Genomic DNA, 26091 nt, shown 5'->3' with positions numbered 1-26091 from the left:
TTCGAGAAAGTTTAAGGGAGCTTACTCATGCTTTATTTAGTACTGTAAAAACATGAACGATTTAAATGTATGTTGCTTTCCCTTGTCTGGACTCCGATGTGTTTTTATGTTAAAATATTTATGGTGTAAGGTTTAACATTTGTTTCAACGATCACGCGTTACCTAATAGTTTAACCTCATCGTAGATTTTCTCGGCTCTCGCACGATCACCCAACTGTGGAGTAAATAATTCAATAAAATTTTTCATCACGATGTTGGTGAAAAATATATGATTTGGCATTATTGAAAAGGCGACATTATTATGAAAGAAAAACATCATTACAAACAAACTTTGGGTTCTTGATAGAAATGGGCTATAAAAATACTTATTTTAAAAATTTAATCAAGTTAGTTCATTTTGTGTTCAATGTACTTAGGGGCAATGTGGTGAATCGTAATATACTCTAAACACTGTAACTAACAAAATTCAGAAAAGAAGCAGTAAACATTTGACTTGTACCATATTGGAGGTTTATCTTGGCTGAATGGGGAAACCATTGTTGTGAAGTTTTACATGATAAATTGCATGTACATATTTATACTTTTATTAAATTTTTAATTACATCTCTTTGTGGGCTGAGTTATGGTGGTTAACTGTATGGTTAATCGCACGTATATTTCCCTTAACCAGGTTTGTCTCATTTTAAACTTTGGATTTACCAAATTATATATTAACTCCAAATAATATTTCTTTCCCATTTAAGATTAGTGAGAATCTTTAAGCCATTAAATAGAGGGTTTTAGTTTAAAACAAGAATAGACTCGATACGTTCACAATACCAATCTTGACTTACTCTTAAGTAAGCACGTCCCATAACTGCTGTTATTTCTGGGATTGTTGCTAACGACGTACTGTCCGTACTGTTGTATAAAGTAATCGAGGCGTTCATCCACTCAATACATTCGTTAAAATGTTCTTCTGGTAATTTAAAAAACAATAATTTAATCATAATAACTAATTTGTCAGAAAGTTTGCATTTGTATATAAAAATAACTATTTAAAAAAATAATGACATCATTATAACTGTTACAATATTCGATTCAAAATGACCATCCCTGTCTATTGTTGTTCCGTCTATATTTTAAATTGTATACAGAGGCGTAGCGACCCTTCCCAAAATATTGATTTGCGCCCCCCCCTCAAACTGTCAATTTTGCGCCCCCCCCCCCTAAGGTCGGCGCCCGGGGACATATGTTCCCCCCCACCTCGCTACGCCTCTGATTGTATAAATAAATTATGAGAACTATATTTAGAAAAGTCTTTCTATAGCTTCAGGGAAAGAAAAGATGCATGATATTCTGTTAAATTTATCAAGTTACTCTAAAGATAAAAAATGTAGCTTCTTAAACAACTAATAAAACACAAAATAAAAATAACAAGTTTGATATTTAATACTCTGGGCTATCCACAGCCCTCTCGAAGAGCAAACTGATATACCGCCGCTTCACGTTTCTGTGCTATTTAAAATTTTATGAACTTTTGAATAAGTAGTCTCAGGAAACAAACAAAGTCACAATATAGATAATAAACGCAAAACCTGAAGAGGCTGTAGCGCCAATCTGCATAGCATCGTTTGATTTTAGTGGCGGCCCTTGAAATCCAAGATAGTCTCCCCTTGCCATATCCAAGGCACTCATTTTAAATACCACCTGATTATACAAGAAACAATTAATTGATAAAATTAAAATCATGAAAAAAACAACAACAACACAAAGCTATTCAACAGAGTTGACAGTTTTAAATTACAAAAATGTTGTCAACATATGAATACGAAATTTAGGTAATAAACTTACATTGCATTTCCAGATTTCCACAAAAGAATATAGGTTTAAAATGAAATATTACAGGAAGGTCTATCATAACGTCAGTTTATTTAACACAACAAGTCGTACATTCAGTGTACCAAGATGTAAGACCTCAACATACAATCCAGAAAACTAAACTGATGCATACAACGTAAGATTTATCAAACGAGTTATATCTCTAGGTGATCTGTTTTAAAACAAAATCATACAATTAAATAAATTGTTTATACCTGAAGAATCAACAACGACCTTCTGGCCCCTGCAATGTCGTCCTTATCGGCCAGAAAAATTTGTCCAGACCCTCTTTGAATGTTGAGGAAGTTTTCTGTTGGAGAAAAAAAAATCCAAACATGTGACTTTCTAACGTGACTTAACAGTTGAGGCTCGTTTATTTGATCTGTTGATTATCAATATATAGTACACAATTATTTAGGTACATTTGACTAAATTTGAGAATAACAAATAACTTAAACTTTACTTGTAATGTGATTACTAACTACAAAATACCCCATAAACATGATTAACCCTTCCATAAAAAGTGATTTTTGTTAACTTTTTCTTATACAGAGTATAATGCAAATACTGAAAATCGAGATTTTGACATGTATGCTATGGCCATTTTATACCTCCCTTACTTTATTTTAAATAAAACATAAAGGATCTATTGCAATCGTTCGAAAAATCTGAATCGAGATTTTAACAAATTTTATAATTTCATATCTAAGTATTATATCAAATTTGTAGTTTACACCCAACGTTTGAGCGAATTCGCCAAAGCAAATGGTAATTATACTAATTCCATTATCTCTAAAAGCCTACAACTTGAGTACAATTTAAATTTGAAGGACGAAATTACATTGTGTGCACGTTTTTCTTTCAACTTGTATTCAATTTCCAGTAAAAGGAAGAGGTACTTATTTCATTACCATTGAAACATGTCAAAAAGAGTATTTTCAATTTGATAGACGAAATATCATACATGAGTATAGAATCATGAACTTGGATTAATCTAAAATTTTGATCTAGCTTGATTATCAGGAAGTGGCATTTCACTGTATTATTTCTAGTTTCCTAAATACCGGTAACAGAGTTTCAGAGATGTGCATTACATTTCATACATAATGATCTTATTTGCGTGATTTCTTTAATTCTCTAAATCACAAAGGTAATCTAATACAGTATGTAATGAGCTAAACCTACGTAAATTGTCTCCAAGAACAGGCGAGTAATCATTGGCAAACTTTTGGATGGCCAGGTACATGGTGTTTGGATGATAAAAATCATGTCCTTCTTTCGATTCATCACGAAATCTGAGGTCACGAAGTCGGTCAAAATACAACCTGGCAAAAAAAGAGTGCTACATACATAAATATAATCGTTCAAACAAAGTAATATTTGGTAATTTTTCCACAAGGCTGAAATAAATACAGACTGTGAAAAATTATTTTAAATACATTTATTTTTTGCAAATACACGAAAAAAAATGTTGCATGCGTTTTCAAAAAATCCCTTGACATTTCGTTTAGCTAGTCATCCATTTAGCCTATGTAAACTTACACGGTCATGTTCTTTAGCCAATCATACTTCTGGTTTATAAATAGTTTTAATTCACCCAGCATACGTTCCTCATCCATCACCATCCTCTGCAACTTATAAGATGATGTGAACATTTTTGATGACGTCAATGCCAGCAAGGCTGACAAGGTAAGAACTGTGACACTGACACAATACATGTCAGTATATGGCAGCAGTAACTGCTGTAAAAATAAACAAGTTTTTGTTAAAAAAATGAAGAAATATTTAGTAATTAGAAAAACTTCTAATTCCCATTATGCAATTGAGTCATCATCAAACATTAAATAATTTGATTAAAATTCTTATCAAATGTACCGTGTAATTAATTTTAGTATCTATATGTAAAATAAAGCGGGAGCTATATCTCTTTGTCGTATATTTATAATAGTAATGAATGCGATGCTACTTCAAGTTGAATCGGGATATAAACTAGCAGATACATTTAAAATATTTGTGACAAGATCTGTAGTTTTTCTAGAAAACACGCGGAAGCACAAAGTTCTCAGAATATGATGTATTATGAGATAAGGATATAAAAAAAATCTTATTCCGATGATTGTTGGGATATTTGCAACCGGAAATCGTTCAGATGTTGTTAGAAAATTCTATATTGGATAAGTGTATTTGAGATTTCGTCTAGTATCATCATCGTTCATTCTTGTAGAGCCCTTATAGAGTATAGGCAGGCAAACAGACTTCTCAATCTTTCTCGGGTTTTTGCGCGATTTCTTTAAGCCGCACCAAGATATTCCGATTTTCGGTGCTTTAAGATAATTTCTTTCGATTTTGACTAACCTATTTTTCCTCTTTCCTTGGGAATCCCAGCCTAAAGCCTTTATTGTGACATTTTTGTTGTTTTCGAGAAGGTTCTATTGTCCATTCCATCCATATATTATATGTCTCTGCCAACAGGGCTCTGCCCAGTTTTTTTCCATATCAGGATCCGTCATGGAAATCTGAAGTTCGTTTTAATTAGTATGTGTATTTCACCACATCTCAGCACTATAGAGTACATATTTTATGTTACTACTACACGTCATGCTGTTCAATCTCTTTTCATTTTCGTTTTTTGTATATCTTTGCCAATATAGTAAGCCCATTTTTGTCACAGCAGTAATCTTTTATGAAGTTTGTTTTTATTAATTTGTGTTTCTCTCTACATCTCAGTTATAGAGGTGAAGATACTGTTTAACAGTCGTATTTCTAAACAAGCAGACATAGCTCTTAACGTCCAGATTAACGAAGGGTTTTGAATGCCTACTTGACTTTGCTAATGCGGCATGTCCTAGCCTACTTCCCCACTCTTATTTACTAGTTATATATTGCGATCCACCTTCATAAAAGTCCTTTCTTGAATCTCAACGTAGAGCTCATGTTTATTGTTAACTCATATCTTTGTTTTTTTCACTTGATCTTTTAGCTGGTCTTAAACGGTTCTTCCGAGAATTAGTATCAAATTGGTATCAATACTTTTGTCTTAGTTGTCACCAATCATTATAGAATAAATGACTGCTAAATAGATCAAAGCAGAAGGCACAACGTCTTATTTCATCTGGTTGTTGATAACATGTGTGCCTTCGTTGATGTTGATGAGTTTCTCTGGGTGTGGGAATCCCATAGTAATGTTGTATCTTTTTTGGTATACCGATTTTTTATACGAGAAAGCACAATGGAATAATGTTTGAATACATAAAATAGATCACTTACCAAATAGTCTACAAAGACCTAGCTTGATATTTACCTTTAGACTAAAGATAAAGAAAACAGTATGTTAAGTTTGTTACTTACAACTAAATAATACACACGGCAATGTTCACACTTCAACACTGAAGTTACAGTTAATCATTTAAACAAAGCCATACGTCCATGTGTTATTATTGATTTATTTATGTAGCACTTAATCGCGCCGGTCATAGTCACACGTTACAAACAATTTCCGGTTTAACTAATTTGTTTAACATAGTTGCTCCTACCGATCACCGTTCGCTTCATCAGCTCATCTCCTGCGGTTAGACGGTTGTTCTTACTTTTGTTACGAAAGTTTCGAAGTAGATTGCAGTTTTCAAATATATGAAAATTCAGTTGAGGTGTAGCTTTATGTAAGACGAGTAGAAAGGGAGACTCGGAACTATCATATTTTATATGTTGTTCCAATATGAGCGGTTGGGGTGTTAAAAAAGTTAAAAATAAACAATATGATAACAACCATTAATGCAAATCTACAAACTACTTAATAGTGCAGTGTTAAGAGCGAGAGAGAGAGAGAGAGAGAGAGTAATGAATAATCGAAGTCTTATATTTTAGTTGTATATTTTGTATGGGTATTTAGTATGTATGTTTAAACTTTTCAAACGTAATAACATTGCGCTACATTTCTACTTACATGAACTTATACTAACCAAACACAGATGTCACATATTTATCGCTTCAGCAAGCTTAATATGATTACTGTTGCATCCCTACACTAAGACACAAAACACAATATACAAATGTAAATGAGTAAAATCTAATAAAAAAATCAATACGACGCTCAGTTCACGTTCCTCATCGAATAATCTACACACACACACACACACACACACACACACACATATATATATATATATATATATATATATATATATATATATATATATATATATATATCACCAGATCAACGTAACCAGGACTCTCGCTAATAGCTAGTCCAAAACAAAAAGTACGATTAAATTAGGACTCGCAACTTTACCCCATAAAATATAGTTGCGAACAACCATAACCTCGATCATTAAATTAACGAGAGCTTCAAAAAGAACACTCATCTCAAGTATATCGTTGGCTAATGGACGGCAACTTCTGGTCTTCTGACGAGCCAAGCAAAAACTCAAATGGTGCATCAGAATATGAAACAATTAAACCAACAGAAACAGTTAAGGAAATGATAAGACATAACATTAAGCTACGATACAATCTGAAATCTGCGCCAATAGTATTGGCCAAACAGTTTTATGGTTAAGATATGCGTTTATTTTTTTCTTACCTCGAAGAACCTTTTATTGGAAAACAGAGATTACTATCAAGCAACGTAAACTGGATAATTTGGGGAAGTGTGACCTCTAAACGACGTTATCAATAGTGTTTGGGTGCACAGTACAAGATCCTGCTGAAATCATTCATTGACACGCCAGGCAAAACACGTCATAAATTTAGCGTTAAGGTCTTGATATCTTTGACAGATGGCTACAGAAGACGAGATATAGATGAAATAAAGAAAGCTTAACATACCATCTAACTACTGGCTTCCTTAAACATTCAATGTTGTCAAGTGCACGCTGTAAACAATATGTTGTCATAGGTGCGGTGTGGTCAAAACGACATAGTTCAAACGTCAAATGCTCAAAGCACCTGTGTTCAGAACCTTGCTGAAAGGCCACCTGGGGACAATTCAACAGCGGACAAAGCACCAGTGGTTAAAGACCCACTGTGTTTAAACTACTTATGGCCAAATGTCTTAAGATGACACCACCTATGGCCAAATGTCCTAAGATGACACCTCCTATGGCCAAATGTCATAAGATGACACCACCTATGGCCAAATGTCTTAAGATGACACCACCTATGGCCAAATGTCCTAAGATGACACCTCCTATGGCCAAATGTCATAAGATGCCACCTCCTATGGCCAAATGTCCTAAGATGACACCACCGATGGCCACATATCCTAAGATGATCACATTACCAATGGTCAAACGTCTTAGGATCTATTCTTTGTAACTGTTTTAATTAGTCAGCTTTTGCTAATTACAGCAAATGTCCTTTATGCTCTGTTAATATGGCTTTGGGAATCTCTTTATTATCTAATGCAGGGGTCTTCAAAATTTTCAGTCCGAGGGCTGCATTAACTATCAAATTTCAGTTCGGGGGCCAGTTTCCGGGCATGTCTGATTTTTCTGGGCAAAGTTCCTCAGCCATCACCAACAAACGATTTTTCCTTTGACAAAAAGATCTCCGCGGGCCGGATGAAATACTTCGCGGACCGGATGCGGCCCGCGGGCCGAAATTTGGAGACCCCTGATCTAATGTATAAAGGTGAAATAGACTCCGTTGCTCTTCATCTGGCGAATAGCGGTCAGACATACATATAGCAAAGTAAAAAGCTCGACTTGATCGCCATTGTGTAATCCTGTTCAAGTATTTGTTATCTAAATATATGTTTTTAAAAAATATTGATAGTTTTGTTAAACAAGTTTAATTTTCCAAAATTAACATTTTAATTAACGTCATATGGAATGAACAAACTAAAAGAAAAAGTACCACCTTTCAAAAGAATTCTAGTTGTGTCTGAAATTACTTCTCTTTATTCCTTTAGTACCAATGACATTACTTGATAGTCCACACACAAAATTACTTCCCTTTAAAAAAAACATTGCCTCGGAGGAAAAAAAACAACTTTTTATTTGTTTGTTTTGATGTTGAAAAAAAATTATATATTTAGCATGGATTGATTAAGTGCAGTGTGGTAGTTAAATTACGGATATTTTAAATACTGCCTTTTGTTTATTTTATACACTGAACGTACTGTTTACTAATTGCTATTTTTAATCAATAACAGTTTAGAAGCAGCTCCTAAATGACTCTATGTTAACTTTTTTTTTTCGTTTGCGGACAAGCTGGGGTTATAATAGTCGTTCACTAAATTGAATTAGGCGAGTGCACCAGCCCCCCCCCCCCCCCCGACAGGGTTCAAGTCGGTGCCCTGGGTTATTCTGTCAGCGCTATGGTACATACTTTCATTTTAAAGAGTGTGATAAGCTGCTGGTTAAAACGGTCACTATAGTCATTTACTAAATCGAAACAGGACGTCATCCAGCGCTCCAACATGGTGCTATTTGGCGCCCCGGGCCTTCTTGTGAGAGCTATGGCGCCTACGTTAGTTTTCAACAGTGCGATAGACTATGGAAAAGAAGGGTAACTATAATCTTCCGTTAAATCGAATCCAGGGCATCCCCCGGCGCCCCAATAGAGTGATATTTGGCGCCCTGGGCCTTCCAGTCAGCGATATGGCGGCTACGTTAGTTTAAATAAGTACAATAGACTAAGGATAAGTTTGAGTATTTGGTTGAATCAGGCGTGATTAGGTGTGATTAGGCGCCCGAACTAAGCTGCGAGCACCGTGCATTTATGTTTGCGTTTAAGTTTGTGTTATGTTAGTGTTTAATTTGACATTATTTTCTTTCTCACTCTATCTCTCAGTCTCTCTCTTTCTCTCCCCCCCCCCCACTCTCCCTCTCTCTCTCTCTCTCTCTCTCTCTTTAAAGAGATGTTTGTTTACATTGCATTAAAACAATTACAAACGCGAAACACCCTCAACGAACACTCTGTTCACGTAGGCAGACAAGCTAATTTAATTTTTCGACATTTGCGTAATTATTTAGTGTTAAGTAGAATTCAAGAAACAAATTGCAAGTGTGTATACAGAAATAATTTATTGTTATATACATTGTTACAACAAACGTTATGATTAACCATCTGTTGTTGACAATTTAATACTAAAAATATTATTTAATTAAAATTTACTTCATGATAGTTATAAGCACACAATAAAACGCATTCGGCCTGTAAAAACTGTTTTGTTGTTAGATTCATTCTACTACTTTTTTATCACTACTTTAACACTTTGATAAACAACATCTTTAATTCTGTACTAAACTGCTTGAAGGTCCACCACCAACTTCCTATTTATAGCCTCTCTTCATGTCAGGTTCAATATCGAGCTGGGTGGCTTCAGGTGTCAGACCACACCTTCTTCTGAATGTGTTGCCGTAAGTCCAGATCCATTTTGTACAGACTGAAAAAAAAGTTAAAAATAAACCTTTTTCGATTTCTATACACTACTATCATACAATCCACTCAATACTTTAAGCCATATTCATTATGTCATGTCAAACCCCCATCTACGATTCAAATCTTGTAACAGTGTTCTCTCCATTGGCTTATTTTCTACAAATTTCTCCAAGTATTAGTCATTCAAGTTGGGTTAGTCTCAACATCAGGAAGCCAGGTATGTTTTGGTCAGCCACAGTGTCCAGCTTTGTAGTGATTTGAAGACAGGTAAATTTCTGTCAGCCACAGTGTCCAGCTTTGTAGTGATTTGAAGACAGGTAAATTTCTGTCAGTCACAGTGTCCAGCTTTGTAGTGATTTGAAGACAGGTAAGTTTCTGTCAGTCACAGTGTCCAGCTTTGTAGTGATTTGAAGACAGGTAAATTTCTGTCAGTCACAGTGTCCAGCTTCGTAGTGACTTGAAGACAGGTAAATTTCTGTCAGTCACAGTGTCCAGCTTTGTAGTGATTTGAAGACAGGTATGTTTCTGTCAGCTATTGTACGACTGACTGTCGGATGATACGTTTTAGGGATTAACGCCGAAAGTGTTAACAACAACATCATTATCTGCTGATTTATTAGTCTAATACGATTTGGAGTTCTATTCACCAAAAAAATTTTAATGTTTAGTGTTTGGTTACACATTTCGAAAAATTAATCCAACCGAGGTAAAGTTGAAACTAATTTAAAAATAAATCGTTTGTTAAATGATTTTTAGTTGCAAAGCTGTATTTATATTGTCATTTACTGTGATTTTACTATCACAACCAACTCTCCTTCCAAAACAATTCTTTTGTTCAGTATCACCTATCAAAGCGCTGGGTTTACACATTGAAAGTAAATACTATTGAAATTAATCTAACTGTAGATCTATATTGTATGGACTTACTCCATTTATGTCCGAAGAGAACTGGACATCCACCATGTTTGGTCAAATCATCCCCATCCTCATATGCAGGTTTAAAATTATACCACAACAGTGCCATGTTCTGTAAGCGTTGAGAGGAATTTTTTTTTTAAACATCGCCTTTACGTGGAGTGTATTTCAAATGGTGAATACAGGATAGATGAATAGGTTTAAACTACCTTGACAGGTGCTACAGCAATCCCAATATTAGTGAAGACGGTAGATCCGCCTCGCTGTACGTCAGTCAGCTACGATACAAACAAAATGTCAACATTAAATAAATTTTTGGTGTAATTTTGTCTCTACATTATTTGTAACTTTTGGACAGTTATGTTTTGACTGCTTCTCTATAACATATTTCAGATGACCGGTTTTTTCTGGAATTATGTCAGTGACATTTTTGAATTTTTTACAAGCTTTTATTTAATTCTCAACTTCTGTTTGTTTGTTCGTTGGTTTGTTTGTTTGTTTATCGGTTGTGGCAAATCTTGTAACTCAATTTTGACTACTAATACAGCGATTTCGTTCAAACTTTCAGATACATCCCACTTCCATGAGAGTACATTTATTTTTTTAATTAATTAGATATTTAATTAGTCATTAAAAATTAGTTAAACGAGTTTGAAAGACGAATCTTTTCAATCGTAGAGCTGGTCGATCTAGTAAAGGCTATTAGGGGCAGATAATAAAGTTTTAAAAGATTTGAAACAAAGGGGAGGTAACAATGTTAGGAGCTTGCTGTCGTCTGTAAAATGTTGTCACAGACGGCCGCATTCACGGGCAGATAATCGTCTTTCAGATATCGCGAGCTACTGATGGTGTTTTAAAGCAAATATTTTTAGTCGTGTCGACTTGATACATTAGGAATAACAAAAAAGTAGAAAATAAAACTAATTAAAAAAAAACCTTTGCAAATAGCAATCTATTAATTTGCGCTGAAAATAAGAAAGTTAAAAAAATCTTTTTCTTTCATAAAAGCTTTTGTCGCTTATTAGGTCTTTCACATATTTTAGCGCAAAATGTTTTATGAAAGAAAGCAGCTTGTCGCTATAAAGGTTTTTATTTTTATTTTATTTACAACTAATACAATAGCTGAGTTTGTCCGACACATATGGAAACAAGTTTAGCTGAGTTGTGTCCGGCATATTTGGAAACAAGTTGAACAGTTGTAAACTTTAAAGTATCGAAGATTGATAGAGACGGGTGAGTGAAAAGATGAATACATGCTAAAGAATAATAAATTAAATGTAAATTAGTATTTATAGTTGTTTTATTTGAAAGCTTGATGTAACTAGTTAAACCTGAACAACATTGTAACTCCAACGATCAACTGCTCGTCTAGCATGTGCCATAGTGTAAAATTACATGCATGGGTTACTTTAATGTTTTTAATGCCCGTTCATTCCACTAAAATATTTTAACAAATACTAAACGAAATAAAGAAAAGCTTTATATAAGATCAAACTACATGCACATGAAAATATTTCGCTAATGAAATAATCAACCTTACATAAAAAAATGTAGTAATGAATACCATTTAACCTCTATTAAAACTAACGTTAAGGTTTAGCTTACTTACGTAAATAAGAAACGTGGCGACTCTATTTCCTGACCGTTTCATATGAGGCGGCAGATCCTAAAAACAAAGTATTATTTAACGTAATTTTTTTTTAAGTAAAGATATTACGTCTCTTTTGGGGCTATAACAACTAACCAGGACTACACGTCAACTTTAAATTGTGTGAGTAAAGCTGTTACTGAAGTATGTGACTAATCTAAGAGATCTAATCAAATCAAATTTTACCCGCAATGCATCCACGTGCGGTTCGTAACGACCACCCAATCCATAGTTGACCACCTGGTTTAGACAAAACATCGTAAGCTAAAGATTACATTTACTTACAAATTATGAACTTTTAATGGTTCTCTTGTAAGCCAGCTTTAAACATAATCGTAACTAATTTCTGTTAACCACACATATAGCTGAACAGTTTTAATGACATTTTCTAACCTGAAAATTTTCCGCAGACGTAGGACCGTCCGGTACTCTCTGTGACGTGTCCAGACCTGTGATGTGTCCAATTCTCTTGGAAATGGACGATGCCAGGTCTGAATGTTTGTCAGCAATCCAAGCCCTGGTCACGTGAGAGTTACAAACTTTGGCGAACAGGTCAATTAGTCCGGAAAACACGTTGCTAGTTCTATTATCTAATACTTATCACAGGTTCGATACTTACACATCACACGTACGATACTTACACATCACAGGTACGATACTAACACATCACAGATTCGATACTTACACATCACAGGCACGACACTTACACATCACAGGTACGATACTTACACATCACAGGTACGATACTTACACATCACAAGGACGATACTTACACATCACAGGTACGATACTTACACATCACAGGTACAATACTTACACATCACAGGTACGATACTTACACATCACAAGTACGATACTTACACATCACAGGTACGATACTTACACAACATAGGTACGATACTTACACATCACAGGCACGACACTTACACATTACAGGTACGATACTTACACATCCCAGGTACGATACTTACACCTCACAGTTACGATACTTACACATCACAGGTACGATACTTACACATCACAGTTACGATACTAACACATCACAGGTACGATACTTACACATCACAAGTACGATACTTACGCATCAGAGGTACGATTAGGTACGATACTTACACATCACAGGTACGATACTTACACATCACAGGTACGTTTCTTACACATCACAGTTACAATACTAACACATCACAGGTACGATACTTACACATTACAAGTACGATACTTACGCATCAAAGGTACGATACAGGTACGATACTTACACATCACAGGTACGATACTTACACATCACAGGTACGATACTTACACATCACAGTTACGATACTAACACATCACAGGTACGATACTTACACATCACAGGTTCTCGAGTCTTCAAGAGTTTCTTCATCGACGTAAAATTCTCCTCTTTTAAGCTGAAAAGCAATAAGTTACGCAAGTTATGACTGTTCTTTTTATGATTAATGTATCCTATTTGATTTCGTCAGCAAACATTTGAGGAAAGGGGAAAGGTAGAAGCTCATATCTAAAATTACATGTATAAATATGCTGAAGCAAATTATGAGTTTGTGAGAATCGAAGTAAGTAAAACAACATGCAAGACAGTAGATGTGCCAAAAAAATTACAAATAGATTATTTTAATACTTGACAGTAGGAGTAAATGTTTTAAAAAAATAAATTTAAATCGTTCTAAATTTCCGATTAAGGGAAATTGTGAATAGTTTGTCAATAATAAACGAACTCACTGACCTTATTGCTGACAAAACCCTTGAGGTGGTCGCCCTCAGCGTCACTGATGACGTTGTAGATGACGGAAACAAACGGGCCAACAGACAGGATCTCTTCTTTAAACCTGTAGTAGGGCAGTAGAGTCTCTCTGTACCGGCACACAAGTCTCGGGTTGTTCGGGTCCTGGGTCATGTGACAGATACACAAACATCTTTAAGATAATTATATGACAGGCCAACACATAATACGTGACATTGTTTACATGAAAGATACACGACAATCTTTAAGATATTCAGATGACAAATTACTACATAACATAAGTTATTTGATTTACAACAACACAACACGTGTGATGTTGTTTATGTGGCAGATACCCAGTTTTACTAGTACACTACACAAACGTTCTCCTTAACGGAACCCTACTCGCATTTAGAATATCCGGTGTCCTGAAAAAATTACCAATGCCAAACTGTTGAGGGAAACTAGGCTACAGAATTATTTTTTTTACAAAAATTGCGAATGAGTATTGATTGGACACACCTTGCGTAAACCAACTAAACAAGCAAAAACACCTTACACGAATTATATTGAAATCTATAAGCAAAGATGAAATTCGTTAAGTCAAAACAAACTTTAAAAAGATCAGCTGTCAGTGAAGCAGTAGCAGGCGGAATGACGTGGGCACAACTTGGATATTCGTCCAAAACCAAGCACGACGCGGAACGTTTAATCTTTAGGAACTAGTAAAAAAATATTTTAAAAAATCAAATGATCCTTACAGGTATGTGGTGTCGATTCTCCAGTCTACAGAGGCTGCTATAGTTCTGGAAATTTTCATTTAGTGGTTTCAGTTCAAACTCTATTGGATTGTTTAGTTCCTGGCCCAAAGCACCGACTTCATCGCCTGCAGGCTCTACAGAAGAATGTAGAAAAATTGTGTCAAGTATTGCCCCAAAAAGTTAAATCATCTATTAAGAAGTTAACTGATATCATACTATAAATCACATCAAACATGTCAACCATATCAGTGTAAATTCACATCATAGTACAAATGTCAACAATACTAACAAACAAAGGTACAAGGTGAATAAACCGGGAGTGATCTCCCCTAAACTTTCTCGAATATTCTTATATAAAATAACAGGGGATGGGAACTCGGGCTATAGAAATGATTTTTAATCCATTTTAAATACTTAAAGTTTTAAAAATAGAATAAAATCTCGTAGACAAATTAATTGCACACCAAGTAACGCTAAATAAAAAACGCATAATAGTGCGCAATATTATTAGTACTTTTAAAATTTACATTAGTTTTTTGAGAAATCGAAAGTAGCGTAAAGTACTACTTGCAGTCAACGTAAATTACTCAAAATTTTACAGAAGGTAGAGAATTAGATATTTTACTTACATGTGAAATATCATTTATCTATCTAAAATAGTACTTAAGTTATAGGCTTTTGAAAAATTCAAAGTAGAAAAAGTACCACTTCCGGTTGTCGGAAATCGCTCAAAAGTTGATACGGATCTACGATTTTGATATAATACTTATATATGAAATTTCATCAACCTAGCTGTAACGGTACTCAAGTAATCGTGTTTACACACGGACAGACACACACACACACACAGAGACATACGGACAAGATTGCAAAATTATGTTTTTCCGTATCAGTGAGGTGTAAAACGTCGAGATTTGTAAAAATCTCGATTTTTTTTTTTTGCACGATTACAATACTTTCTCTATACTTCGTATATACGAGAAAGTAAAAAAAAAACAACAAGATACTGTAGAATAGATAAATATATGCCAAAAAGGACGTACATTTTTATTTTGCTTTGTTTTTGAGTAAGTAACAAGTTCAATTTTTTACTTTCTCGTATATACGAAGTAAAGAGAAAGTCTTGTAATCGTGCAAAAAAAAATCGAGATTTTTGCAAATCTCGACCTTTTACACCTCACTGATACGGAAAAACATAATTTTGCAATCTTGTCCGTATGTCTGTGTGTCTGTCTGTCTGTCTGTCTGTCTGTGTGTCTGTGTGTAAACACGATTACTTGAGTACCGTTACAGCTAGGTTGATGAAATTTCATATATAAGTATTTTATCAAAATCGTAGATCCGTATCAACTTTTTAGCGATTTTCGATAACCGGAAGTGGTACTTTTTCAACTTTGAATTTTTCAAAAGCCTATAACGTGAGTACTATTTCAGATAGATAAATGAAATTTCACATGTAAGTAATAGATCTAATTCTCTACCTTCTATCAAATTTTGAGTAATTTTCGTTGACCGGAAGTACTAATTTACGCTATTTCCGATTTCTCAAAAAACACAAGTAAATTTATAAAGTACTAATAATATTGCGCACTATTATGCACATTTTGTTTCGGCGTTTGTTTGGTGCGCAATGTTTTTTTCTATGAGATTCTATTCTATTTTTAAAAGTTTAAGTAATTAAAAATCCTGTCTAAATTCCAAGTTATATAAGAATATTCGAGAAAGTTTAGGGGAGATCACTCCCGGTTTATTTATCTTAATATTTAGTTTTTACTCTTTACTAAAAAGAGTATTTAAAAAAAAAGTGTAATCGTGCAAAAAATTGGCGTACTTTTACACAAAAGAATGCTAATGTGTGTAAAGTGAGAATGTGTAAATACAGCACACATTCTTTTGTAATTGTTACCCTATTGAGTGGAGGGAAAAATACATAATTTTCTATGTAGCTTTATTCTGGTTGGATAGAAATGTGTATAAGTTCATGATGGAATAAAAACATTTTAGGATAATGATTTTGGGTATATTTCCCACACCAAAACTATTACAAAAGAAATTGGTGAAAGAAAGTTGAACAAAACAACAGTAAAGTGTTACCTATTAGTTTAACCTCGTCGTAAATTTGCTCGGCTCTCGCTCGTTCACCCAACTTTGGAGAAAAAATATCAGTAAAATTTTATATCACGATGTACGTGACAGTATTAGCTTGTGCCATTTTATAAGTTGACATCATTATGCAAGGAAAACATCGCTATAACAAAACATAACGATGTAAATGAGAACAGTTTTACGCGATTGCATAACGATGGCAATAAAAACATCGATTGTATAAGCAACCAGAAACGGGCTATGAAAACACTTTTTAATAAAAACAAGTAGTTAACATTGAACAGGAGGTAAAGCTAGACACGGCAGTAAAGGTTAGAAAAGAAGCAGTTACGATTGGTTAAGTGCTACATTAGATGTTTATCTTGGCTGAAGGATGGAACAAATTGTTGGGGACTTTTTCATAATAAACTTTTCTGTAAACCTAACTGATATAAATACTTGTTAAAACATCCCAGGGCAGGGTTACTTATTGCAAGTTTATTATTAATGACATGTAGCTCTCATTTGACAGCAGGTATGTCTCATTTTACTGCAGGTGTTTCTAAATTTATTGCAGGTATGTTTTATTTGACGCAGGCGTGTCACTGTTAATAGCAGGTATGTCTCACTTTTAAGATTTAGATGAAAACACTTTGTACATTTATTGCTGACATATTAAGCCTTAATTTTTTTTTGCGGGAGTGTCTAAATCACAATTAAATTAGTGATACAGACATGACATTGATTGAGAGTATAGTATAAAATAAACCGGGAGTGGTCTCCCCTAAACTTTCTCGAATATTCTTATACGAGAAAAATGGCCCGTTGAGGAAGGATACACCGGGCGCTAGGCTGATAGTGCTGTCTCTTTTCTCTAAACTAAAACCACCCCCCCCACACACCACCCCACCCCCCCACACACACCACCCCCCCACCCCCACACACACCACCCCCCCACCCACCCACACACCACCCCCACCCCCACCCCCCACCCCCCCCCCCCCCCACCCCCACCTCCCCTTAAAAACATGTCTACCGTCCCATTCAACGAAATATAATTATATACTTGTTCCAGTGTCCGCCCCCTCCCCGAAAATTCTACCCCCGCCACCGAAAATTTCAAGTACCCCCCACCCCTCTCCGGGGAGGAAAAAGTCTAAATTAAAACCACCCCACCCCCCCCCCCCACACACACCCCACCCCCCCCCCCCTCCCCCCCCCCCCTCCCCCCCCCCCACCCCCCCTAAAAAAACATGTCTACCGTCCCATTCAACGAAATATAATTATATACTTTTTCCAGTGTCCGCCCCCTCCCCGAAAATTCTACCCCCGCCCCCGAAAATTTCAAGTACCCTCACCCCTCTCCGTGGAGGAAAAAGTCTGAAAGAAACACTGGTGTCGCGCTTAGCCACTACCCGAAGAATTGCATTAAAGAAATTGCAAGAAAACCACTTTTTAGATTAGACACATTAATTAGGCGGTAATTTTATTATAGAGTATCGATGAGGAAATTTCTTTTGAGTTGGGGAGAGGGGGGGGGGCTCAGACGTTCTTACGTGGGGGTGGGGCTTCGCCCCTACCCGAAGAATTGTATGAAAGAAACTCTTCACGCAAACCACTTAGATTAGACCAAATTGCCTTTGTATTGAATAATACTCGATAATCAATGACGTCATATCAATGTGTGCACTATCCGGCTTGAGATTATTTTCTACTCTGTGCGCTAAATGTGTCGACGTCATACTTCGTTTTTCGAATTACTATGCATGTTTTTATTTTCCTTGTGTTTTCTCTAGAGCGTTCTTGTCAGACAGATAGATAGATAGATAGATAGATAGATAGATAGATAGATAGATAGATAGATAGATAGATAGATAGATAGATAGATAGATAGATAGATAGATAGATAGATAGATAGATAGATAGATAGATAGATAGATAGATAGATAGATAGATAGATAGATAGATAGATAGATAGATAGATAGATAGATAGATAGATAGATAGATAGATAGATAGATAGATAGATAGATAGATAGATAGATAGATAGATAGATAGATAGATAGATAGATAGATAGATAGATAGATAGATAGATAGATAGATAGATAGATAGATAGATAGATAGATAGATAGATAGATAGATAGATAGATAGATAGATAGATAGATAGATAGATAGATAGATAGATAGATAGATAGATAGATAGATAGATAGATAGATAGATAGATAGATAGATAGATAGATAGATAGATAGATAGATAGATAGATAGATAGATAGATAGATAGATAGATAGATAGATAGATAGATAGATAGATAGATAGATAGATAGACAGACAGCGAAACTAATATTATAGATAAAACAAAAGGGGATGGGAACTCGGGATATAGTTATGATTTTTAATCCATTTTAAATACTTAAACTTTTTAAAATAGAATAGAATCTCATCGAAAAATGAATTGCGCACCAAGCGAACGCCAAAACAACATGTGCATAACAGTGCGGAATATTATTAGTACTTTATAAATTTACAAGCGTTTTTTGAGAAATCGGAAATAGCGTAAATTACTTCTTCCGGTTAACGGAAATTACTTAACATTTGATAGAAGGTAGAGGATTAGATCTTTTACTTACGTGTGAAATTTCATTTATGTATCTGAAATAGTACTCAAGTCATAGGCTTTTGAAAAATTCAAAGTGAAAAAAGTACCACTTCCGGTTATCGGAAATCGCTCAAATTTGATACGGATCTACGATTTTTATATAATATTTATATATGAAATTTCATCAACCTAGCTGTAACGGTATTCAAGTTATCGAGTTTACACACACACACACACACACACACAGATACACAGTCAGACACACAGACATACGGACAATATTGCAAAATTATGTTTTTCCGTATCAGTGAGGTGTAAAACGTCGAGATTTGTAAAAAAACTCGATTTTTCTTTGCACGATAACAAGACTTTCTCTATACTTCGTATATACGAGAAAGTAAAAAGCTCTGAGTTGCTACCTTAACTAAACAAATCTTGACACACTTAAACAACATTTTCTTAGCATTTGGATTAGTGATACACCTAACGCCTTTAGATAGCGGGTATCATTTTAAAACAAGACTAGACTTTTTACCTTGACAAACCTTGACTTACACGTAAGTAAGCAGTTCCCATAACGGCTCTTATTTCTGGGATTGTAGTTAACGACGTACTGTCCGTACTGTTGTATAAAGTAATCGAGACGTTCATCCACTCAATACATTCGTTGAATAGACTTTCTGGAAATTAAAAACACAAACAATAATTACTTCAGAATAACTATGACAGTAATTAATGTAAAACCATAATCCATGTCTATAATTGTTCTGAGTTTAATTCAACTCAAAGCTATTAAAATGTTCACGAATTATTTCTACTCTCGTTCACACATTGTAGAACTTGTGTGTTTTTTTACTCATAACTAACACAGAAATATTTAATACAACGATCTCCATCCATCATTTACATAACAAGATTTGTCAATACTGCATGACGTTTGTGTTAGACATCCAGTAGATAGAACAGTAGAAGTTACGCACATAGAAAGTAAAAACAGCACAAAACAATAGCTAGTTTTTTTATTTTATTTTAGCAGCTCTTTACTGTCTTCTCTCTCAAATACTATGAAGGATCAAATTCATAGACCGCCCATTCTCTTCTTAGTTTTTTAATACTTACAAAAATAAAATTATTTTAGTTTATGAGTTAGTTTGTTTGTCATTTATCCATTACTACACCCTTCATCGCTTTTGACAATGCCCAGGGAAAGGTTTCTGCAAGCAAACCTTTTTTAGATTTAAAAGGGGCGACGCTTTCGCAGAGTGCGATTTGGCACTTCGGGCTTTATCGTGAGCACTGTGGCGCCTACATTCGTTTTGAACAGCACCCTACAATAGGAACACGATGGCACGCGACATTCGATGTTTAAACTAAATTTAAATCAGCATACATGGGACGGAGTGGTCTAGCGGTAGAGAGCTGGACTGCTAACCCGTAAGTCTCGAGTTCGAATCCGGGTTCAAGTCAGTAGACCGTCCCTGAGTTCACCCAACTCTGATGGGTACCTAACTCACGTTAGGGAAAGTAAAGGCGGCTGGGCATAGTGCTGACCACACTATCTCTTCATATGCCGAGGTCACAGAAACAAGTGAACTCTACTTCACTTGCCCCATAGACCGCCAGGTTTGAAAGGGAATCTTTACTTTTTTTACTTAAATCAGCATACGCCCCCCCCCCCCTCCCCCACTCCACAGTGGTCCCTGAAAACGCCCAGCGACTCATGTATATGTTACGGTCAAAGCCAGAAGTGCGGCCAAAGCGCAGATTGGCCGGCTCTCTTGGCCAAAGCCCGAAGAACTTAGCACTGAGATCGTATTTCGTACATTGGCCGGCCAATATATGAAAATGTGTCTGTTAGTTTGTTGGTCATTTCGCGTTACTACACCAAGCGGCATGAAACAATGAAAAGTTTTTGAAATTAATCCTGGGATAATTTCTGCGAGAAAAAAAAATTAACGTTGTGAGGGATATTGCCCTATTAGGGTGTTTTGTGCGCCACACGGGCTGCATTTTCATAACTATACGTTCGTTTAAAGCAATGAGATACACTATGAATATGATGGGTGAATCATTAACTAATTCGAATAAAGGAGATATCTAACGTCCCTGCTGAGTTTGATTCGGCTTCCTTCGCACTATTTTGAGCCCCACGGCACCTACATTCGTTTTAAGGAGTTGGATAAACTATGGACACGGTGGGCTACTATAATAATTACTAAATCGAATAACATGTTACCTCCAGCGTCTCGGCAGACTCGATATGGCGCCCCTGGCTCCTAAACAGCAATATGTATAGAGTTTCTTCCGGGCATCTCTTCCCTCAGAAAATTTCAAGTGCCCTCCCCCCCCCCGGAGAAAAAAGTCTCGAAGAAACACTGAATACGTCGCAATAATTCGTCTTAAAGAACACCACACAATAGGTACACGGATGCACATGAGATGAATACACCAAATCAGTTGCCGTTAAAGTTCTCTGTGGGTAATGTGGGTAACAGAGTTTCTTCCAGGCATCTCTTTGCCCCCCCCCCCCCGAAATTTTTTTACCGCTCCCCCCCCCCCCCCCCCCCCCCGAACGAAATGAAATTTATATAATTTATATAGAAAATATATATTTTTAACAGTGTCCGCCCCCCCCCCCCCCCTGAAGAAAGTCTACCGCCCCCCCCCCCCGAAAATTTCAAGTGCCCCCCGGAGAAAAAAGTCTGAAAGAAACACTGGTGGGTAACTGGTGGCCCCAGAGAGTGCCCAGCGACGCCCAGCGGTATGAGACGCCTCACTGTTAAGACTTTCATACAGTATGCCTTAGAGCTTCTCGGTGGTAGTTTGGACAAACCCGCTTCCTAACAACCACGATCAAAGAAATATAGCACCTGCTATTTAAAAACTAAATGTCAGGAAACAATGTTAAGCGTCTAAACATCCAAATGTTAATGCACTGATCAAATCTTCTTAAAAATATTGCTTTAGCTTTTTGTCTGAGAACGCATCAACGCGCGGGGCGGGCGCGCTAGTCGTTTTTATAAAAGTTTGTAGTATCAGATGTACAAGATAAGCAACCTTCGATGGCTTTAATTCCAATAAGAAATGCATCGTTTGATGACAGTGGTGGTCCTTGAAATCCAAGATAGTCTCCCCTTGCCATGTCTATGGCTTTTAGCTCATAGAATCTCTGAAAATCATTGAAGACAATAGTTTAAAAAATTAATAATAAAACAAGCAATTTTTCAAGTTAATCAACTGATTCAAAGCATAAAAGTTTTAAATTACAAATGTCTAAATCTTGCCTGCTTATCAAGGAGTATTTCATATAATATAACCTAAATGCTTTTCCATATTACAAGTAAAGAATATGGTTTAGTGTGAAATAATATTGAAAGGCCATATTAAGTGGAATAAATTTATGATTAAACATTCTTTTTTTGAGGTAAGTTGATCTAAATTCTCTTTTGTATTTGTTACAGCAGAAAATTGGTTTATTTACTGTTTGGATACGAACCAGACTTAGAACAAAGTTATTTCATAGAACGCAATAGCCTACATCTAACAGACAACACAAAATTCCACCGAGACCTTAGACTACAAGGACAAACATAAAAAACGATATGTCAATAGCATACTACTTAAAGCACATACATAATACTGTAGGGGATCTCTTTTGCATACATCTAAAATAGCATATCACACCTGAAGAATTAGCAACGACTTTCTCGACCCTTGAATGTCGTCTTGCTCAGGCAAAAAAATTTGTTCAGACTGTCTTTGAACATTGAGGAAGTTTCCTGTTGAAGAAAGAAAAAACATCCAGACACCAGACTTTCTCGCACCACTTGAATGTGGAAGTTTGTTTATTTAGCGCAATTTAGTTATGTTGTGGGTGTTAGGTTTTTGATACACAGTATTTTTTAAATTTATCACAAACTCGTCAATAGAATAAAAGGTGGTGTTTTCATTATTTTTATACTTAAAAATTACCGTTAGTTTTCTTTTTAAGTTAAGTTTTTTTTTCCTCTAAACAAAGCTAGACGGGCAGAATGTAATGAGCTAAACCTACGTAAATTGTTGCCCAGAACCGGCGAGTAATCATTGGCAAACTTTTGGATGGCCAGGTACATGGTGTTTGGGTGATAAAAATCATGTCCTTCTAGCGATTCATCACGAAATCTGAGGTCACGCAGTCGGTCAGAATAAAAACTAAAAAAAAATGCATATTCATACGCGTCAAATAAGATATTTAAATAAATAATGTTTGAACGATTATTAAAGAGAATGAATAAAATGTAGACTTCTAAAAACTTTAATATAAATTTTGTTTTTGTTAAATAATTGTTTCGCAACAGTTTTCTATTGTTTCTTTTTTAGTGAATGTGTATATTGTCTCTAGTCAGACATACCTCTGGTCAAGGCACACTTACATGGACATGTTCTTTAGCCAATCGTAATTCTGGACTATAAATAGTTTTAATTCACCCAGCATACGTTCCTCATCCATCACCATCCGCTGCACCTTATGAGATGATGTGAACACTTCTGATGACGTCAATGTCAGCAAGGCTGACAAGGTAAGAACTGTGACACTGACACAATACATGTCAGTATATGTCAGAAGTAACTGATGAGATAATGAAACATGTATCGTTAAAAATGTAGGTTCGGCTAATCACATTTTTTTTCTTACTAAGGTATTGGAGGCCGCAAACACTATTACAATAATGAAAATTGTAATTAAAATTGGAAATGGAGCTCCTATAAACTTTTTTTCGCATATTGATTTATAATAGCAAGTAACTACAAGTGGAACGGGATTTAAAAATTATCCTTTCTTCTCTTGATAGTCCGAATTGGCGCCTCACTTTCCAGTGGATTTCACAACGATGAGTATCTTGGTGTTAAATCTCTTTGATGTGGCATCTTCTAATTTTCGACAGTTTAACTGTAACGGTTCTTACGTTTTCGTTAACGTGGATGTAGAATAAAATATCATTTGCGTTTCCTCAAAAGCAGACAGTGAGCGTAAACTAACTAATGTGTGTTTGTCCACTTAACTACATGGGTATCGTGTTCACACACTCACAGAATCAAAGAAAACGCAGACATACAAACACGATTGCAAAACTAACTTTTTCCGACTCATGAAGTTGTAAAAATCTCGGTTGTTTTTCATGTTACAATATTTTATCTAAGCTCCATATAAAAAATCATAAAAAACGGTTTAATAACAAGATTGTATATAATAATGCACTAAAGATGAGAAAATAAATGATTTTCGTTAAATATTAAACACACAACTCTTTAAATAACTATAAGGAAAAGCATGTCGACAGACAGAGGAAGCAAATTAAATAAAAGCTTGTAAAAATAAATAATATTAGAATACACAAAACATACTGTTATAGTATTCCTAAACTTATCTACACAAACAAAATTAGATATACATATCGATAGGCAAGAGATCCAGAAACCAACTGTTTTACTTGAATTAACCTGCTAGTCGGCTTGAGCTATAAATGTTTCACAAAAGATATTAACCAAATAGTCCTCACGGACTTATCACTCTTCACTACTGGAGTTGCTGTTCATGAAGTGAACAAAACGACACGTGTATGTGTTATTATTGATTGAGTCGCGAGTAATGGCGCTGGTCATATTTAGTTGACACGTTACACACATTATGCGGTTTAGATCGTTTGCTTACAATTGCTTCCCTTTGAAGGGACCTTCCGTTTAATCACGCCATCTCCTTGGTTGTTTCATTTTTCCCATGTAATAGTTTTTTCCAAAACATTATAACATTTGATTAGTAGAGATTTTGCTAAATTTTACATTGATCTAATTTCAATTAATAATTAAAAAAAAAAACAAATTGCTTTTTGTATGGTTTTTGTAAATTTGTGAGCACGTTGGCATGATTGGGGAGAGGGAGGGTAAGAGTCTGAAATTTGAGAATTCCGACAAGAATCTGAATTTTGAGCATTTGTGTGCCGATTGAACATCAATCACTTACGTTTCGTCTAAAGATTGCTTTGAGTAGAGATTGAAATAGTGCATCGATATTAATAAGTGAAATAGGAAATTAAAGTATTCTTTTGTGAATTAGTGAAAAAGATTGAGTAAGGGAAATATTGAAAACCGAAATCCGAATGTACGTGCTAGCATTGCTGATCTACCTTTTAAGACAAGCAAATTTAAAAACAACTCAATACAAATCCGCTTCAATAAATTGAGTTTTATATTGATGCTCATGCGGTAATTGCTGAAGTTAGAGTCGTTCTTCTTCTAATACAGAGGGAAACAAGATATATATATATATATATATATAATTCTCTTCTGGGAGACGTTAGAAAACAAGCTGCAAGCGCGCCATGCAGTCCCCTCTCTTTCTCTCTATAACTACCACCCCCAACCCCCACATGGTCTGGTGAGCGGTGGCTCCCTCTAAATGTTTACAATCATATATCCGGGTTTAGTGACTGACGGCTATTAGGGGCAGATAATTTAGTTTGAAACGATTTTAAACTTAGAGGAGGTAACTAAGAGGAGGCTGCTTTTACGTCACGGGTGGGGGGGGGGGGGGTTAGGGTTGGGGTTGGGGAAAAGGGTGGGGGGGGGGGGGGGGGTAATGTTTTAAAGCAAATATTTTCAGTGGCAGCATTGGTACACAAATATAAAAATTACTGAAAAGTAGAAAAATAAAACAACTTAATAGCGGCGTACGATACGCCGCGGGTCGGCTCGTCTATTATAATACACCATGGCTCTATCAATGTAAAGTAGAAAATAAATGTATAGTCGATCGAAATATCATACTTTAGTTTTAGAATACTTTGCAAGTGTCCTTAGTATGTGATGTTTTTCGAAAATTTTAATCGTACTGAAACTAATATATTTCTATAGGTACACCTGTCACATCTCTGTCTCACCAATAACATTAAAATATCGCATGGTTAAATCGATACAGAGAGACAATGGACAAATGTACCGTGTGTAAAATTTAATTAATATCGAAATCAATACGACGCTCAATTCATGTTCAGCATCTATTTATCTACGCGATTTGAGTGTCTTTAATAAGACACACTACACACTACACACTACACACACA

At 35.5% G+C, this 26091-nt stretch overlaps 1 protein-coding gene across 1 annotated transcript in view; it reads right to left on the bottom strand.

Moving 5' to 3' along the window:
• The window catches only part of LOC131954142 (prolyl 4-hydroxylase subunit alpha-3), a 29844-nt gene extending 6260 nt beyond the window's left edge, over nucleotides 1–23584 (bottom strand). Inside the window, exons 1-6 of the mRNA XM_059317674.1 lie at nucleotides 23405–23584; nucleotides 23044–23183; nucleotides 2076–2170; nucleotides 1578–1689; nucleotides 834–958; nucleotides 163–214 (exon numbers count right to left, since the gene is read on the bottom strand). Of these exons, the coding sequence (XP_059173657.1) occupies nucleotides 163–214; nucleotides 834–958; nucleotides 1578–1689; nucleotides 2076–2170; nucleotides 23044–23183; nucleotides 23405–23580 (700 nt within the window). The 5' untranslated portion in view covers nucleotides 23581–23584. The remainder of the gene's footprint in view (nucleotides 1–162; nucleotides 215–833; nucleotides 959–1577; nucleotides 1690–2075; nucleotides 2171–23043; nucleotides 23184–23404) is intronic.
• Nucleotides 23585–26091: the final 2507 nt, after the last annotated feature.

The sequence above is a fragment of the Physella acuta genome, unplaced genomic scaffold (assembly GCF_028476545.2).
Source record: "Physella acuta isolate Inbredline_101_S28 unplaced genomic scaffold, ASM2847654v3 ptg000975l, whole genome shotgun sequence".
Classification (NCBI taxonomy): domain Eukaryota; kingdom Metazoa; phylum Mollusca; class Gastropoda; family Physidae; genus Physella; species Physella acuta.
Note: the sequence above shows the minus strand (reverse complement) of the source record. Positions and strands in the feature narration are given on the sequence as shown.